A 16,860-nucleotide genomic window follows, 5' to 3' on the forward strand; every position below is an offset into this window, starting at 1 on the left:
CCTTGATTTTTTGCAAAGGAGAAAGAACATGGTGAACAGGCTTCTGGAGTATTTGAAAGACATGAGTTACGAAGTCTGACAAAAATCTGCTCGAGCATCTGTTACGTATTTATGTGACAAGCACTTGGCTACAGATAGACAGTGGGCTAATATGATTACTTAAGCATTTAGAAAATGCTGTTCGTTTACAATTAGGTATGTAGTACTCACCCAGGTCCCTCATCAGAATGGCTTTGTAATATTTTTTCTGGAGTGCAGACATCCCATGATACAAAACAATGTCCATCTTTTTAGGTAGCTCAGCAGCAACATCAGCCTTGATTCTTCTCAGGAGAAATGGGTGCATCAGGCTGTGCAACTCTTTAGCTGGAGAGAGATAGAAGCACACTGCCATCAAAATAAAGATAATAACTATTGTTCTTAATATAACACAATCAATACTTTTAATCTCGATTGTAATTTAACTGAAGTATGCAAAACTTCAGGCCTCAACGTTCTGTCCATTAGGCCTTGCCCACCAATAGAAAAAGGGCAAGTATTTAAAGGGGGCTTGATTTTTTTTTCAGATTCAGTATGAGCTCCACTTGGAGCTCAGTACCCCAAAATTTCATCTCACGCCCCCAATGGTCATAACCCTAGAATAAATACTTTGAATGTAAAGTATTCTCCATACATTGGGTGGCAAAAAAGCAAGAAATCACGGGTGGAATTCTCCAGCCGTGCTCGCCCCAAAACCGGAGAATCCCGCCTGAGGTCAATGGACCTTTGCATGGTCGACCCCCCGCCCGCTATGATTCCTGTGGCGGGCGAGGCGGGAGAAATCCCTCCCCCTAACTTATTTCTCCTACCCATTGAGATAAATCTCCAGTCTGCTGTGGCCCTCTATGTCTCAAAGCTAGAACACAGCTGCTCAATTGACTCGAGCGATGGACATATGAAACTCATGCAATAACATCGATCAGAATCTTTTGTAGCTCTGGATAACGATCCTGAGTCCGTTGGTAATGGAAAATTCCCATACTGACTGTGGTGAACCATTGTTGGTTCCCACCAGGTAGTGCTGAGCCATGGTCTGGCCAGTACTATGAGTCTGTATATATGTTACTGTTGGGGTTAGGGTTGGGCTGTTCTACCTGTTAATATAGTTGTTATGGTACACCCCAGTCGGCTCCGTCTCCTGGGAGAGGTATAAAGGTCACTGCTCTGCCTGGTGACCCTTTAGTCTGGGATCGTGTACTGTATATGGTAACTCTGTTATTGTTGGCAATAAAAACCTTTATTTCCCGAGTACATCACGCCTCTCGTGTGTTATATCGCGCATCACTGACCAAATGCTATTTCATTTTAATTGAGAACATAATCTTCCTTGTCATGTTACAGATAGAATATCTGTAACGCAGTAGCACAGTGGTTAGCACTGCTGCCTCACAGTGCCAGGGACCCGGGTTAGATTCTCGGTATGGGTCACTGTCTGTGCAGAGTTTGAACGTTCTCCTCGTGTCTGCGTGGGTTTCCTCCGGGGGCTCCGGTTTCCTCCCACAGTCCAAAGATGTGTGGTTAGGTGCATTGGCCATGCTAAATTCTTCCTCACTGTAGCCGAACAGGCGCCTGAGTGTGGCGACCAGGGGATTTTCACAGTAACTTCATTGCAGTGTTACTGTAAGCCTACTTGTGACACTAATAAATAAAACTACTTGTGGCTAATAAACTTTAACTTTAACAAATGGTAAGAAATTAAATTGTGTAGATTTACAAAGGGACTGAGGTGTCCTTGTCAATAAGTCACTTGTGGCTAACGTGCAGATGCAGCAAGCTATTAGGAAGCCTTTATTGCAAGAGGATTTGAGTACAGGAGTAGTGAGGTCTTGCAATTTTGGTCTCTTTACCTCAGAAAGGGCATTATTGCCACAGAAGGAGTGCACCAAAGTTCACCAGACTTGTTCTGGGAATGACAGGACTGCCTTACGAAGAGAGATTGGGCAAACGCGGCCTGTATTCTCTACAGTTTGGAAGAATGAAAGGCGATCTCATTGAAACCTATAAAATACTTAAAGGAATAGTCAGGGTAGATGCAGGTAAAATGTTTCCCTTGGTTGGGGAGTCTCGATAGCCTGATAGCCAAGAGACTGATAGCCAAGTTCCGCACACATGAGGACGGCCTCAACCGGGATCTTGGGTTCATGTCACACTATCTGTAACCCCCACGACTTGCCCGGGCTTGAAAAATCTCACTAACTGTCCTGGCTGGAGACAATTCACATCTCTTTAACCTGTGCTTAACCCTCTCTCCACTCACATTGTCTGTACCTTTAAGACTTGATTACCTGTAAAGACTCGCATTCCAACCATTATTTTGTAAATTGAGTTTGTGTCTGTATATGCCCTGTTTGTGAACTGAAATCTCACTCACCTGATGAAGGAGCATCGCTCCGAAAGCTAGTGGCTTGTGCTACCAAATAAACCTGTTGGACTTTAACCTGATGTTGTGAGACTTCTTACTGGGGAGTCGAGAACCAGGGAGCACAATTCCAAAATAAGGGGGATGCACTTAGGGCCAAGATGAGGAGAAATTTCTTTTGCACAGAGGGTTGTGAATCTTTGGAATTCTCTACCCCAGAGGGTTTTGGAAGCTCAGTCATTCAGTGTGTTTATGATAGAGATGGATATATTTTTGGTTAACAGCATAAAGGGTTATGGGGATAGTGTGTGTAAAAGGCATTGAAGTGTCCAATCAGCCATGGTCGTATTGAATGGCACAGCAGGCCCGACGGGCTGAATGGCCTTCTCCTGTTCCAATCTATAACTCCTCACATCACTGAGCTTTTGATTTTAACTAGATCACTGTCAGTGGCATTAGACAGCTGGCAGAACATTTGTCAGAAAAATGGAACAAGTGTCTTCGATAGACTGCTAACAGCTAGATCAGCAGTCTTAGTGAGTTAGGAACCAATTGCAGAATAGGTTACTCTGCAATGAATACATGATCAGAAAATTGATATATTATATATAATTAGACAAATTGACATTCAAATATGGTAAAATTAAAGGACTTAACATTGGCAGAATAAGTGCTTACCTTGTTCTGCATCCTGTTCTACATTGCTGTAATATTTAATAAATTCATCCACTTCATCTGCCGAGAAGACATTTGGTTCCACAAAGCACAGCAGTGAATAGAGCTCATCAAGATTGTTCTGCGCTGGTGTTCCAGTTAGCAGTAGTGTGAATCCTACTGAAAACTACCAGTATACAATCGTTAATCATTGGTGATCACATTTCCATTCAATTATTTTAATGCTTCAACTTCAAGACATAATGCACAAATCAAAAATTACAGAAACCAAAATGTGGCATCCTCAAAAAGAAAACACAATAGAAAATATCTTACTGTTCTCAGAGATTTATGCAGTAGAGAGTTCTGGTTTTTCAATCTGTGGGCCTCATCCACAATTAGTACACTCCAACTCAGTCTGGAATACAACATATTATCCATTAAACATTTTAGCTGAAATGGGGGGGTTGCGATTCACCCCAAAAAGTTCTAAGTGCTGAATTTGCAGGAAAACTGGTGTAAATCACAATTGTTTTTTCAGTGGGAGTTCAGACAGGAATCTCCCACTCTCCGTGCAATGCAGAGGTCACAATCGTGAATATTATTAAAAGCTTGGGGGTTGGGGCCTATTCACGCCAGAATCTGACAGTTCTGGAACTCTGCGCATGCGCAGTGGCCCCGAACTGTCAGCCTGCAGTTTGTTGGCCAGCTCGATTGCTGGCCAGCCCAGGATCCCCGTAATGCTGCCCCTCCAATGCCCCCCCCACGGCCTGATCGCAGTCCCCATGAGCATTCCCAGGCCAGCCCCGACCCCTGTCCCGGAGCGCCCCGATCTCTAGCCCCCCCGCCCCAGTAGTGACGATCTTCCCCCTTCCCCAGCAGACCCCCTCCCCCAGCAGACCACACCCCGAACACATCTAGATTGCTGGCCTTCCTCCAGTCCCGATAGATCCTCATGCAGAGTGGCAATGGGACCCTCCCTCCCTCACCGATCGCCCCTAAGCATCGCCACCTAGGCCCCACCCCCTTGGAACTGCCCGATGCCTGTGGGCAGTGCCAGGGTGCCTCCTGGGCATGGGCACTCTGCCCGTTGGGGCAGTGCCAGGGGACACAGGCTGGCACTGCCAGGGTTCCCATGCCCAGGGGACATCACCCCCCACTGCCTGACCCCCTGGGGGGCCCCTTCACTGCAGTGGGTTCTCCCACTAGTTCCCCAAAAGTGGGGAATTACTCTAAACCCCGCCAGAGTGATCTTTATGTCGTCATTGTCTACAGGAATAGTGCCAGAAGACTGGGGGATAGCAAATGTTGTCCCCTTGTTCAAGAAGGGGAGTAGAGACAACCCTGGTAATTATAGACCAGTGAGCCTTACTTCTGTTGTGGGCAAAGTTTTGGAAACGATTTTAAGAGATAGGATTTATAAGCATCTAGAAAGGAATAATTTGATTAGGGATAGTCAACACGGTTTTGTGAAGGGTAGGTCGTGCCTCACAAACCTTATTGAGTTCTTTGAGAAGGTGACCAAAGAGGTGGATAAGGGTAAAGCAGTTGATGTGGTGTATATGGATTTCAGTAAAGCTTTTACTAAGGTTCCCCACGGTAAGCTATTGCAGAAGATACGGACACATGGGATTGAGGGTGATTTAGCGGTTTGGATCAGAAATTGGCCACCTGTAAGAAGACAGAGGGTGGTGGTTGATGGGAAATGGTCATCCTGGAGTTCAGTTACTAGTGGTGTACCGCAAGGATCTGTTTTGGGGCCACTGCTGTTTGTCATTTTTATAAATGACCTGGATGAGGGCGTAGAAGGATGGGTTAGTAAATTTGCGGATGACACTAAAGTCGGTGAAGTTGTGGACAGTGCGGAAGGATGTTGCAGGTTACAGAGGGACATAGATAAGCTGCAGAGCTGGGCTGAGAAGTGGCAAATGGAGTTTAATGCGGAAAAGTGTGAGGTGATTCACTTTGGAAGGAGTAACAGGAATACAGAGTACTGGGCTAATGGTGAGATACTTGGTAGTGTGGATGAGCAGAGAGATCTCGGTGTCCATGTGCATAGATCCCTGAAAGTTGGCACCCAGGTTGATAGGGTTGTTAAGAAGGCGTGTACGGTGTGTTCGCTTTTATCGGTAGAGGGATTGAGTTTCGGAGCCATGAGGTCATGTTGCAGCTGTACAAAACTCCGGTGCGGCCGCACTTGAAGTATTGCGTACAGTTCTGGTCGCTGCATTATAGGAAGGATGTGGAAGCATTGGAAAGGGTGCAGAGGAGATTTACCAGGATGTTGCCTGGTATGGTGGGAAGGTCTTATGAGGAAAGGCTGAGGGACTTGAGGCTGTTTTCGTTAGAGAGAAGAAGGTTAAGAGGTGACTTAATAGAAGCATACAAGATGATCAGAGGATTAGATAGGGTGGACAGTGAGAGCCTTTTTCCTCGGATGGTGATAGCTAGCACGAGGGGACATTGCTTTAAATTGAGGGGTGATAGATATAGGACAGATGTCAGAGGTAGGTTCTGTACTCAGAGAGTAGTAAGGGCGTGGAATGCCCTGCCTGCAACAGTAGTGGACTCGCCAACATTAAGAGTATTTAAATGGTCATTGGATAAACATATGGATGATATTGGAATAGTGTAGGTTAGATGGGCTTTAGATTGGTTTCACAAGTCGGCGCAACATCGAGGGCCGAAGGGCCTGTACTGCTCTGTAATGTTCTATGTTCTATGTTAGAGTGAAATTGTACTGACAGGGTGGGAGATGCTATCGAGCCCGGAGAATTCCGTGCCAGGCCCGATAATGAGATTTAAATTACATTGCAATAAGATTAAAATTACTTACCTGCTGGTCCCACCGGTTTCCAGCATGATCTCAACTGCGCCAGATATCCGGCGCTGGGAGATGCGCATGCGTCAGGAATGAATCCCGCGAAATGGCCAACACATGATTCTCATGACCCGACCCGCGAAAAAATTAGCGGGTCGGGAAGGGAGAATCGCGGCTGGGGTCATGTGATGTAAGCACGGGAGTGGCTGCATTTTCGTGAGCTACTAATTTTTTAATCCTTTTTTTAAAAATCTTTTAATTTTTTTTTAGTCCTGATACACAATGCATAATTATTTGATCCTGATGTGTATGGTCTGTGCTGTGTTCCTGGAAGATCCTGGCTAAAGTTTGGTCACAGGGAGTTGAATTAAATCAAGAAAATCCTTGTTTGGTTAAGATGGTCCAAGATGGCAAGGATGGGGCCCAATTCACAGTGGCAGTTTCTCTGGCGAGCTGGGCCAAAGCTTTGGCGGTGCTATAGGTATCGAGGTGATGACTGCCACTGTGAGTGAAGTTGTGAACGACAGTCTCTGCGCCCCAGCACAGACTGTTGATGCTCACATTGATGAACTACGAAATATCCTAAAGAGAATGGATGAAGCAGAGAAGAGAATCCTGTCAGTCCTTCTGTGCTTGGAAATCCTGCTGTAGAGCATGTCGAACATCCTGGTTGATTCGGGGAGATAGGCCAGAGAAGGAGAATCTGGACGCTCGGTCGCGAGCGAATTGTAGCTGCCACCTGTTACTCTGATATCCCCCTCCCCATCCTTCGATGTGTCATTTTATTACTTGTACGATGGGAAGCACTGGAAACAATCTACCTTAATAATCCGAACCAACTGTATTGGTAATTTCTTTCTTCTGTCTCTTCCTCAATGTACTTGTTTGAAAATGATCTCTTGGTGTACTGCACCGATTTTAGAAGGTTGCGTTTTTGTAAAAAATGAAAAATCTTTAATAAAATAATTGAGAAACATTTTAGCCGAGTTGAAGATTGAAAGAAAACAAGGTGTGGTGTAAACTGATTTGTTCTGAGCAAATTTGCAGATTCAGAAGAAACACACAGACTTGTCAACTCACTTCATTCCACAAAACTTTGAGAACTTTGGATGCTCATTTTGTGCAGAGGCTTTTCAGGTGAAGGTGGTGATTAGATTGGCGCTATCCAGCACACCGTCAGAAAGTGTCAGCTATGATTATAATTTTATATCCCAGACTCTGAACTAGTGAGTCACGGGATATAAATAAATATTGTTAAAATAGGTTATTGTCTAAAAAACACACTGGTTTGTTTTAAAATAATTGTGCATTTGATTTTTTATTTTGGTTTCATTGTACTTGTTTTTCGGGGGATTGTTTAGTTTCCCATCTCTTCAATACCCCTATTTTTCAAACTGAGATTAGCTCACTTCCAACACATTTTTGCAAGGACCGATGGCAACTTTTTAATAAACATTGTTAAGGATGTTTGATTGATTCTCCTACGTTTTGGGTTCACGTTTCACAAGATTCACAGGGCAAATTGACAAAACAAAATTCAAATTTGAAATAAGACAATCAGGTACAAACGAATACAATTAGAATTGGAATCTTGCAGATATGATTGATAAAGACACTAGTCTAATAGGAACATATATTAGTCTATCAGTCAGTCAATGTTGGATTTTTCTTTCTGAAACAATATCAGATCCATCTCTCGCAGTACCTTCATTCAACAAACAGCAATGTTGGAAATACTAAGTGTTACTTCTTGTTGAAGTTGTACAAGACATTGGTAAGGCCACACTTGGAATATTGTGTACAGTTCTGGTCACCCTATTATAGAAAGGATATTATTAAACTAGAAAGAGTGCAGAAAAGATTTACTAGGATGCTACCGGGACTTGATGCTTTGAGTTATAAGGAGAGGCTGGATAGACTGGGACTTTTTTCTCTGGAGCGTAGGAGGGGTGATCTTACAGAGGTCTATAAAATAATAAGGGGCATAGATCAGCTTGATAGTCAATATCTTTTCCCAAAGCTAGGGGAGTCTAAAACTAGAGGGCATAGGTTTAAGGTGAGAGGGGAGAGATACAAAACGGTTCAGAGGGGCAATTTTTTTCACACAGAGGATGGTGAGTGTCTGGAACAAGCTGCCAGAGGTAGTAGCAGAGGCGGGTACAATTTTGGCTTTTAAGAAGCATTTAGACAGTTACATGGGTAAGATAGCTACAGAGGGATATGGGCCAAATGCAGGCAATTGGGACTAACTTAGTGGGTAAAAAAAGGGGGCAACATCGACAAGTTGGGCCGAAGGACCTGTTTCCTTGCTGTAAACCTCTCTGACTCTATAAATCCAGTGTTCAGTACAATTCCAAAATGTTCTGTTTTACTGTGATATAATTTCATTTGATTTTTTTTCTTAAAACTAATTATACTAGGCTTGCAATTTCACACCAGGTGAACGTTATTAAAAGCAACCATATTTATTTTACTTGCCTCCAATAGTAGAACTAAGCTATATAGTAACTCACCTACTGAGGAAAGAAACATCTTTCAGGCAAATCTAAATCAAATAGGAAATAAAAACGTTGATTATTTTATGTCAAATTGTTTGCATCTAATCTAAAAGGCAGCAAATATGCACACAGGCCAATGTATTCACTAATATCCATATTGTGGCATTAGGCATTATACTTTGACATATCATGTGGAAACCTAGATTTTTGAATCAATCTTTTTCAATGGCAAAGATATTTCAAGCAGAACCAAAACTATTTTGCTGCTTTTGATTATCCACTTTCTGTTCTAAAATGAGTCGGATGAACAAATTTGTTTTGCACCTCTACCTCGAGTTAAAACATACAAATACCATACAAATACAAATAACATACAAATACGGGCGGCACGGTAGCACAGTGGTTAGCACTGCTGCTTCACAGTTCCAGGGACCTGGGTTCGATTCCCGGCTTGGGGCACTGTCTGTGTGGAGTTTGCACATTCTCCTCGTGTCTGCGTGGGTTTCCTCCGGGTGCTCCGGTTTCCTCCCACAGTCCAAAGATGTGCGGGTTAGGTTGATTGGCCATGCTAAAATTGCCCTTAGTGTCCCGAGATGCGTAGGTTAGAGGGATTAATGGGTAAATATGTAGGGATATGGGGGTAGGGCCTGGGTGGGGTTGTGGTCGGTGCCGACTCGATGGGCCTCTTTCTGCACTGTAGGGTTTCTATGATTTCTATGATTTCAAAACCATCCTGCCCCCACACTACGAATAAAATTCCACACAAAAGGCAGTATTTAGCTCAGGGAAATCCAATAATGACAGATACATTAAGATTGGCATGTACTTGCGATATGACGATATTACATTATCAATGTATATACTTTATGCAAGTAAAGTTGCCAATTAACCTGAGGATCACACCACAAGGGGCGAGGTTGAGAAGGCGGGGCCTTTATGAATAATCTCAGCCGGTACAGGAATTGAACACATGCTGTTGGCATTGCTCTGCATCACAAACCAGCTATCCAGCCAACTGAGCTAAACCGACCCACTTTATATCAGTCAATGCTGGGTACCCATAATACCTCATAAGTAGTGAGAAGTGCATGGAAATTGCGATTTTTCAGGTCTTGTTGCAAAGCCAGTCTTGTTTCTTTGTCTCCCATGTATTCAACCAATGAAAGTTGTGGAGCAAACCTGCAAAATAATAATATTTATATATTTATAAGAGTGATGTAGTGATGCAATGCACTATACCTCCAACATGAAGAACAGAGCTGGGTCAGATAGAAAGAAATTATTTGGGTAAAGTCAAGGTATATAATGTCAAAAGGGAAAGTCAGGGCAAACAAATCCAGAGCTCCCTGGATGAAAAAGGAGATAGAAATTAGGACGAAGAGGAAAAAGTGTGCTTATGACAGGTGTTAGATAGAAAATACAATTGAGAACCAAGAGGAATACAGAAGGTTCAGAGAGGGAGAGAAACAAAATAAGGAAGGATTATGAAAAAGGACTGGCAGCCAACAAAGGGGAATCCCAAAGTCTTCTATAGGTACATAAATAGCAAAAGGGTGGTAAAAGGAGGACTATGGCCTATTTAAGGAGCTAAAAGGGAACTTCCACATGGAGGCATGGGGCATTGCTGAGGTATTAAATTAATACTTCACATCTGTCTTTAGTTGCGACCCAGGCCATGGTAACAGACAAGGAAACTCACGAGAAGGGCTCAAAATTGATAAGGAGGAAGTGTTGAATAGACTATTGTTACTTAAACATGACAAGACATCAGGACTGGATGAGATGCATCCAAGCACACTGAAGGAAGTGGGATTTGAAATTTCAGAGGCACTGGCCATTATCTTTCAGTCTTCCCTAGACTTGGGGATGAGCCAGAGGACTGGAGAATTACAAACATTATGCCCATATTCAAAAAAGCATGTAAGGATAAACCCAGCAATCATTGATCATCCAGTTTAAATTCAGTGCTGGGCAAACTTCTAACGGCACAGTGGTTAGCACTGCTGCCTCACAGCACCAGGGACCCAGGTTTGATTCTGGCCTTGGGTGACGATCTGGAATTTGCACGTATTTGCCGTGTCTCCGTCAGTTGCCTCCCACAGTCCAGATGTGCAAGTTTAGGTGGATTGGCTATGCTAAATTGCCCCTTAGTGTCCAACATGTGTAGGTTAGGGAGAATAGTGAGGTAAATGTGTAAAAATTATTAAAATGGGATGACTGAAGAATGAACTATTCTTGCACCATATGTGTTTATATTCATTGTCATTTTTATAAGAAAATACAACTTCCATTTATAAAAGTACCTTTAATACCAGAAAAAAAATCAATTTGTTTCACAGAGGCATAAGGCCAAAATAAAGGAGATAATTTATTGCGCTACCAATAGTTTGGTTCACTGGCTGGATTTCAAGGATGATAGCAAAGAAGTAAAGTAAAAGTAAAGATTATTTATTAGTCACAAGTAAGGCTTACATTAACACTGCAATGAAGTTACTGTGAAATTCCCCAAGTCACCATATTCCAGTGCCTGTTCAGGTCAATGCACCTAACCAGCACATCAGAATGTGGGAGGAAACCAGAGCTCCCGGAGGAAACCCACACAGACACGAGGAGAATGTGCAAACTCCACACAGACAGTGACCCAAGCTGGGAATTGAACCTGGGTCCCTGGCGCCGTGAGGCAGCAGTGCTAACCACTGTGCCACCATGCTGCCCCAAGAAGGAAAGGAGATGGAGAGGCAGAGGGTTTTAGGGAGGGATTTCCATGCACGACCTTTCTGCTGTTTTTCAGTGCATCTCACTAAGTGATTAAGTAACATCACGCTGGCGGAATTTTCTGTCCCGCTGATGGTGCACCCCCACTGCGGGTTTCCTGGCGGCAAGGGTGCATTCAATAGTAATCCCCGTTCATAATGGCAGGACCAGAAGAGCCTGCCGCTGGCCCATGGTGGGCCGCCTCCACCACTGCGAAACATGTGGCGGGTTGTGGGGAAAATCACATCGCATTGTTGGAAAATCATTCCCTAAAAATTCTTGCTGATGATTACAATAAGAAATCTTTTTAACAATGGAAATACTTAACATCGAGTTATTAACCAATGTTAGGATTGTGTGCCGTAAGCAAAGGATGAAACTCTCATTTGGTTAGGCTGTCACTGTTAACAGTGCAACCAAGAAACATGTAATGGGAAATGATGGGTGTAAAAGACTGGCACTGGACAATGGTGTAAATGCACAGAAACATTTTACTTGGCAAATAATGCACCGTCTTTCATACAGTTACAATGCACATAAGTGAGTGAGCCACATAAACAGATAGGAGCAATTCACACTTTGGGTGATAGTGTGAAATGGGTGGTTCAGACATGAGTTATATATCACTTTCGATTTTAATTTCCACTGATATCGATACAAAATGATAATTGGGAGAAATCGTGCATTTTACATTTATCACCCAAAGTCATAATTAGCTCCGCAATGTTATGGATTACTTTGACAAACTAATTACTTTCATCCACTCAAATCACCTTTATTATGTTACTGTTCTCTCAGCTATTGATAGTGAGATTAAGAGAAAGCTAAAAGACAAAGCAACCCAGGAAACAGTATAAATATATTTTATATATTTTACCCTCCCAGTTCTTCTGTCCAATTCTTCAGCACTGACAGTGGACACAGGATCAAGAAAGGACCTTTCTCCTTTTTTCTTCCAATTAGGTAAAGAAGAAAACATATTGACTGAAAAAATGAGAACAGAAATGTCATTGTATTTACTACGATAAGGGCAAGTTTGCAGCAAATCTTGTTCACCCATGATTCCTGTACTTGTTGACATACAAGGCAGTCTCCCAGCCTCTCCAAGTTTTCAACCACATGTTTTCAACCCTTTGCGGCCACATCCTTCCTTATCAGTATGAGATTCCCCAGTCCTACAGCTGCGCCATCAAACACTTTGTTTTTCTGACTCTGACCTTTTGTCTTTCCCCTCTCACTTGCCCCTGCCACTTGGGGGCTTTGCCCAATGGACCCCAAGCTCTGAAATTCAATAAATTGTCTCTGCAATTCCCCTTTTTTCATTTTAGACCCTCATTAAAAGTTAGCTCTTTGACAAAGCGTTTGGTCACCTGAATAAAGATTTATTTCTTTGACCCAGCATCCAATTTTTCAACTACTTCTGTGTCAGGTACTTTGGAATTGATAAAGGCACTGCAATCTGCAAATTGTTGTTGACCACCAACTTGTGGCAATAACACTTAACCAGGTTGCTCTTCATTTTTCTGATGTGATTTTGAGATAGTTACTATAGCCTGACAAGTTTCTGGAGTGGATTTCTCTTTGTCATGCTACCGAGCTCTGGAAATGCTCAGAAAAATAAATAAATAACAAATTCAATTCCTTATGCTGACATGTCGAAAATGCCTTAGCATCTGGTGTCTTTGCGTGCAATTAAAGAGAAAACAACGATCAATACTAAACATACTCTTACTGAAATGTATTCTTGTTCAAAGTTTAAAGTTTATTTATTAGTCATAAGTAGGCTTACATTCACACTGTAATGAAGTTACTGTGAAAATCCTCTAGTCACCATACTCCGGCGCCTCTTCAGGAGCTAACCTGAACCTGCATATCTTTAGAAGAAACCGGAGCACCCGGAGGAAACCCACGCAGACACAGGGAGAATGTACAAATTCCACACAGACAGTGACGTATTCTGAAGACAAATTTGTTCAAAAGCACTAAGTACTTAATCACATGACAGTGCAGAATGTGAATATTGCTGAAAAGTGGGACATGTTGCCAAAGCTTTTAGTCTTGCACTAATCAGGACAAATGCAAGAATACCAAATTTCAAATAATCACAACGATTTATACCAAAGGAGAAAAGGATGCTTATTGGTTGAAAAGTCAACTCTGATTAGCCAAAGCATCATCATGGAGAAAAAACAGGGAACTATAGGCTCCTCAGAACAACAGCAACCAGACTGAGAATACCAAGCTGAGTCTTCCAAGTCTGCATTCTCACCACACTCCTCTACCTTCTTCCTCTTAGGAATTTCCTCAGGATTAAAAAATGACTTGCTTCCTCTCTGGTTAGATGTGTTCTGAGATGGCTGATAAGTCTAATGTACGATCTGCAGACACTGCCTCAAGCAGGGCTGGTGATGCTCAAGAGAGTCACGTAGTTGTGTTTTTCAGAAGTTTGTGCCTTCTCTCCTCTGCGAGTTCCTGATCAACTTATAAGACTGGGTGAAAGGAGGACCTGGATGATCCCAAGCAATGGAGGCACTCAGGTCAAAGCCTCCCTGTACATGGATTTTATCACTATCTTCTGCTTGCATCTGCTATCAGTGTGCAGACTGACAAACAACTATGACCAATGTGGTTATGACCAGCAGTGGTTAGCACTGCTGCCTCACAGTACCATGGACCCAGGTTTTATTCCGGCCTTAGTTTGCACTTACTCCCTGTGTCTGTGTTTCCTCCAGGTGCTCCAGTTTCCTCCCACAGCCCAAAGATATGTGGATTAGGTGGATTAACCATGGTAAATACATAGGGTTACTGTTGGACCACCTTTCCTCACAATAGATTTGGAGGATCTTGCGAGGGCACCTCTCCTGGTACTTCTCCAGTGTTTTGAGATGCCCACTGTAGGCTGTCCAAATCCCCAAGGTATATAGGAGCGTGGGGAACACAACTCCCTAGCAAACCATGACCTTAGTCCTGGCTTTGATATCCTAGTCCTCAAATACTCTTTTCCTCAGTGGACCAAAGGCTGAGCTGGTTCATCGGAGACGATGATAAATTAGATTCCCGAGATTTGGAAAATGTTACACATTTTCCAGGATCTAGCCGTTGATCTTAATCAATGAGGAGATGTTTGTGCTGTGAGAGCTTGTTGAAAAGTATCTCAAGTTTTCCACATGTTTAGTGAAAGGCCCATTTTCTCATGTGCTTCTGAGAAGGAGTTCATAATGACTCAGTTTCTGAGTGAGCACATATACAAGCATCATTTACACACTGGAGCTCAATGACTGAAGTTGGAGTGATTTTGGTTTTGGATTGAAGGTAACATAGGTTGAAAAGTTTCCTTTCTGTTCTGTAAATTATCTCCACACAAATAGGTGCAGTGTTGCAGCAAGGAAGACAGAGAAGAGGGTTGGTGCGATGGCACAACCTTGTTTGCACCTAGTCTTGACTTAATGTGGTCTGTGGTTGTTCTGTTGGTGAGGATCATATGGAGCAGGTGGAGGATGACGATAAATTTCTGAAGGCAGCCAATTCGAGGAGGATATTCCATAAGCTTTCACTTTTGGCAAAGTCAAAGGCTCTCTTGAGGTTGAAAAAGACCACATTTTGAGGAACAGAGTAGATTGGATAAGATAGTGATTAGTCCACTGGTCGTCATGGCATATGTGATGTGGATATACCCTTTAAGGCAGAGGTCAATAGATTCTTGTTAGGCAAGGGAATCAAGGATTAGTAGGGTAATAGGAATGTAGAACTTCAAACACAAACAGATCAACCATTCTCTTATTGAATGGCGGAGCAGGCTCAAAGGGCCCAATGGCTCACTTCTGTTCCTATTTTGTACACTCGACATCTCAGCAGCTCAGCAGTCCCTTGCTCAAATGAGGACATAGTTGAGCAGCTGCCAGTGTTTGGAATAGAGTGATAATGCCTGAGCAACATATGCTAGGCAGTAGAAAAGGTTGAACAGTTTCCATCTGTGCTTTTGCAGATGTATATTTGGCATCAATTGACAGGACAAGGTCAGCGGTCCTGAGGCATGCTAATTCCATCAACATTCGCACATTGCTAAGCCAATTACATATGCGTTGTCTCAGCCACATTCACCTCATGGATGATGGCAATATGCTTAAAGACTCTCTGTACTGTGAACTGGCCACTGAGTCATGACCTCCTGGGCATCCATTCTCCCGCTACAAGGACACTGCAAACAAGAAAGGAAGGTAGCAGATATTGACAGTGAAAATTGAGTGACAATCAAATATAGCTGTGACCTCTGAAGGCTGCCTTTTTGGAGGAGCACTGGAAGAGGCAAGCAGAAATGGATTGCTTGGCTGACCAAAAAGAGGGTCATTCAGAGGAGACAAAGGCTGCAAATCCTCCACCTTCTCAATCCTCTGTCTTCCTCTGCAGAAAATGCAGCAAAGACTGCCAAGCCAGAGTGGGCCTCCTGAGCTACAGCAGGCAATATTTAATACAAAGTTGCCACCATGGCACAAACCACTGTCTCACAAGATGGATGAGTAACTTCATTAATAAGTGTGTAAAAGACTGTGTGTCGAAGAAGCAAATCCGTGTGTTTCCCAACCGGAAACCATGGATGAACAGGGACATCCACTGCTTGCTGAAGTCCAGGTCTGAGGCGTTCAAGTCAGGCAACCCTAACCTATACAAGAAATCCAGATACAGAGAACCATCAAAGATGCCAAAAAAACAGTACCGGACCAAGCTAGAGTCCCAGGCTAGCCACGCGGACTCCCACCAACCATGGCAAGGTCTGCAAGACACAACAGGCTACAAGATGAAGGCATGTAAAATCGCCAGCTCCAACGCACCCCTCCCCGATGAGCAAAACGCATTCTATGCCCATTTTGAGCAAGAGGTCAGCGATAGCACACCTTTTGCCCAGGAAAGCCTCGGCCGAACCTTTATCCGAGGCCACCACTGCAGATATGAAAGCAGCCTTCTTGAAAGTCAACCCACGGAAAGCGATTGGCCTGGATGGGATACCTGGATGAGCACTCAGATCCTGTGCGGACCAACTGACGGGGATATTCGCAGACATCTTTAACCTCTCCTTACACCAATCTGAGGTCCCTATCTGCTTCAACAAAAAGACCATCATCCCTGTACCAAAAAAGCCAGGTGGCGTGCCTTAATGACTATCGCCCAGTGGCTCTGACATCCACCATTACGAAGTGCTTCGAAAGGTTAGTCCTGGCACAGATCAATTCTGGCCTCCCAGATTGCCTGGATCCACTACAGTTCGCCTATTGCTGCAATAAATCCACAGCAAACGCCATATCCCTGGCCCTACACTCAAGCTTGGAACACCTGGATAACAAAGATACTTATGTCAGATGCTTACTTATTGACTACAGCTGAGCCTCCAACACTATTATTCCTACAAAACTCATCTCCGAACACATTAGCCTAGGGCTCGGCTCCTCCCTCTGTGACTGGATCCTAGACTTCCTAGCCCACAAACTGCAATCAGTAAGGATAAGCAACAACTCCGCCACGATTATGCTCAACACAAGGCTCTGTCCTCAGCACCTTAATATACTCCTTATACACCTATGACTGTGACCAAATTCCCATTCAATTCGATTTTCAAGTTTGCCGATGACACCACCGTAGTGGATCAGATCTCAAACAATGATCAGACAGAGTTCAGCAAAGAAAGAGAATCTGGTGAAATGGTGCAACAACAGTAATCTCTCCCTCAGTGTCAGTAAAAC

General features: G+C 43.4%; 1 protein-coding gene across 1 annotated transcript in view; it reads right to left on the bottom strand.

Annotated features, from left to right (window-relative positions):
- Window positions 1-16,860, bottom strand: part of chd1l (chromodomain helicase DNA binding protein 1-like) — a 120,698-nt gene that overhangs the window by 96,204 nt on the left and 7,634 nt on the right. Inside the window, exons 3-8 of the mRNA XM_078232860.1 lie at window positions 12,003-12,109; window positions 9,439-9,550; window positions 8,387-8,418; window positions 3,389-3,470; window positions 3,077-3,239; window positions 211-366 (exon numbers count right to left, since the gene is read on the bottom strand). Coding sequence (XP_078088986.1) covers window positions 211-366; window positions 3,077-3,239; window positions 3,389-3,470; window positions 8,387-8,418; window positions 9,439-9,550; window positions 12,003-12,109 — 652 coding nt within the window. The remainder of the gene's footprint in view (window positions 1-210; window positions 367-3,076; window positions 3,240-3,388; window positions 3,471-8,386; window positions 8,419-9,438; window positions 9,551-12,002; window positions 12,110-16,860) is intronic.

This window comes from Mustelus asterias, chromosome 17, assembly GCF_964213995.1.
Source record: "Mustelus asterias chromosome 17, sMusAst1.hap1.1, whole genome shotgun sequence".
NCBI classification, from domain to species: Eukaryota; Metazoa; Chordata; class Chondrichthyes; order Carcharhiniformes; family Triakidae; genus Mustelus; species Mustelus asterias.